This window comes from Elephantulus edwardii, unplaced genomic scaffold, assembly GCF_000299155.1.
Source record: "Elephantulus edwardii isolate Elephantulus edwardi_28Jun2011 unplaced genomic scaffold, EleEdw1.0 scaffold00315, whole genome shotgun sequence".
NCBI lineage: Eukaryota > Metazoa > Chordata > Mammalia > Macroscelidea > Macroscelididae > Elephantulus > Elephantulus edwardii.
Window position 1 is genome coordinate 1,636,127 of NW_006400065.1, and position 2,669 is coordinate 1,638,795.

Genomic DNA, 2,669 nt, shown 5'->3' on the forward strand with positions numbered 1-2,669 from the left:
AAAAGAATAAACTTAAAAAAACACCCCAAACACCCCAATGGTTTCCCCAAAACAATGTGGTCCCTCTTCCCATCCCAAGATAAATAAGACACTTCTGACTGTCTACCCACCACCCCCCATAACCCCCTCTGCTATAGACATACTCTGGGTATATATATTACTCTACTCGGCAATAGACATTTCCCGAAAATAGATTCCCCACCCTGCTCCCGTCACTGCACCCTGGCCCCATCCCTGAGGCCTGATCCCCGGCTTCAGACCACCCGCCACTGCAGCACACTGGTGTCCTTGCCCCCTGTGGTCAGGGCCACGCTGTCGTCCCACAGGAAGGCCACGTTGGTCACGTGGCTGCTGTGCCCCCCGTATTTGTGGCTGAGGGCCTGTTTTAAGAAAAGAGAGAAAATGAAAAGAAGTCAGAAAGCAAAGCTATTTCTAAGTCGAACAAACCCATGGGGACCCCACGTGGGTCAGAGCAGAACTGTTCTCCAGAAGGTTCCCAATGGCTCCTTCTTCAGAAGCAGACAGCCAGGCCTTTCTTCCTCAGGGCTTCTGGGGGAGACACAAACTGCCAACCCCTCATTTAGCAGCCAACCACGTGAGCATTTGAACCATGCAGAGATTGCTCAGAATCTTTCTGATTCTCACTGTCCACTGCCAATCAGTAAGGCTAGTCATCTGGGCTTTTTATGGGGCCCCCACCCAGCTCCCTTATTTTCTATCCAACAAGTCATTTGTACTAAAAACCCTATTTGTGTCTCAGAAGCGGTTTTCCATGAAGAGACTGAGACACAACCAAATTCCAAGCAAATCAACGGCACAAGGCCATTTTCACAAGGATCAGGCTTATTTGAATATGGATCATATTAAGAGACACTAAAACGAACAGCAGCGATTATGAGGACATGTCTGTTCTGCTGTACACGGGCTATGTGGGCTGGAGCAGGGTGAACAGCACCGAACCACGGTAACATGTGGGTGACAATGGATTTGTGGGGACGTAATAATAATCGTCCTGAGGGAGTTCTGGTGGCGAAGTCCACAGGGATTTGCATTGCTAACCCAAAGACCAAGCTTGTCAGTCAGTTAAAATCCAAAGCCGTCCCCTGGGGGGAAGCTGGTCATCTCCTCCCGTGTGATTCACAGTCTGGAGGGTCAGGCATGAGTCAGTACCGACTTGACAGCAATAAGTTTGAGTTAATTAAAATACACACCCATGTTTATCACAGTTTTGTTCACAATAGCAAGGAGCTGGAAACAACCTAAGTGCCCATCAACAAACGAATGGATAGAGAAGCTGCAGTATATTCACACAATGGAATACTACGCTGCATTGAAAAAGGAACTAATGCAATATTGTTCAAAATGGGTGACCCTGGAGGACATTATGCTGAGTGAAGTATCTCAGTCACAAAAGGCCAAATACTGCTGTAAAAAGGGACTGACCTCGGGGTTGAGGGGAGACTGAGAAAGACGGGATAAATAATGTATACTGCATTGAAACAGATGAGGGAGAAAACTGTTTAAAAGGAATATTGTGATTAGGTATTATTGTCATGACAGGAGTCCAGAATGAAGGCTGCATGGTGGAGTGGACCTGAGGGGAGGGACTGTATAATAATGAAAGAATTTTTCCTATATTTTTCAAACAGAAGAGTGTACTGGGGGGGAGAGGTGGGCAGGGAGAAAAGTGCAACAATGAATGAATGGAAATCCAAAGTCTCTGTTTCATTAAAATTAATAATAAAAAACTCTAAAAACAAAACAAAACAAAAACCCTTTAAAACTTAAAAAAAAAAAGGGGAGAGAAAAAAAATTTCATTATCCTTAGTTTTTTAGATGAAGAACTCTGGTAGCGTGTTGTGTCAGGAGCTGTCAACCAAAAGCTTGGCGGTTCGAATCTACCAGCTGCTCTGGGATAAGAAAGATGGGCAGTTTCCTTCCATGAAGATTTATACCTGGGAAAACCAATGTACATGTCCGTCCAATGGAGTTGGAAATAAGGCCACACAGAGGATGTGGTTTGATTTCCTTTTTAAAACACCCTTCCCTCACCCTCACTGCCTCATCACCGTTCGAATCAGAATCCACTCATTGCTGACCCTCCAGCAGGTTTTCAGAGGCTCTACATGGCGTGAGAGGAGACTGCCCATCTGTTTCCCTCAAAGCAGCTGATGGATCCCACCAGAGCGCCCCTTTTTAAAATATAAATATTTCATTTGAATGATTAAAACATAATGTCCAGCAAATGAAAACCAGTAAATCAGTGTTCACTGTAGCACTTTTCACAACAGATAAAAAAATAGAAATATCCATCAGCACATGTTGTTGTTGTTGTTATGTGCCGTGGAGTCGCTTGCAACTCATAGCAACCCCATGTACAACAGCCCTAAACTCTGCTCTATCCTGTGCCAATCGCACCGTCTCTGATACACCCATCCCAATTACCCCAGTCACTGAATCAATCCACCTCCTAGGGGGCCTTCCCCTTCTGCGCTATCCCTCCACCCTCCCAAGCATGATGTCCCTGTTAGACGGAGCCTCAGTATCCTTGCCTCCAAGGAGCAGCCCGGTTTGACCCTTTCCAGGATGAATCTGTTTGTTTTCCTAGCAGTCCATGGTACACTCAATACTCTTCTCCAGCACCACAGCTCAAAGGCATCAATTCTCCT

At 45.7% G+C, this 2,669-nt stretch overlaps 1 protein-coding gene across 1 annotated transcript in view; it reads right to left on the minus strand.

The window, feature by feature from the left end:
- Window positions 1–254: 254 nt before the first annotated feature.
- EML2 (echinoderm microtubule associated protein like 2) overlaps window positions 255–2,669 on the minus strand; it is a 50,404-nt gene continuing 47,989 nt past the window's right edge. Inside the window, 1 exon segment of the mRNA XM_006901239.1 lies at window positions 255–380. Within this exon segment, the coding sequence (XP_006901301.1) occupies window positions 255–380 (126 nt within the window).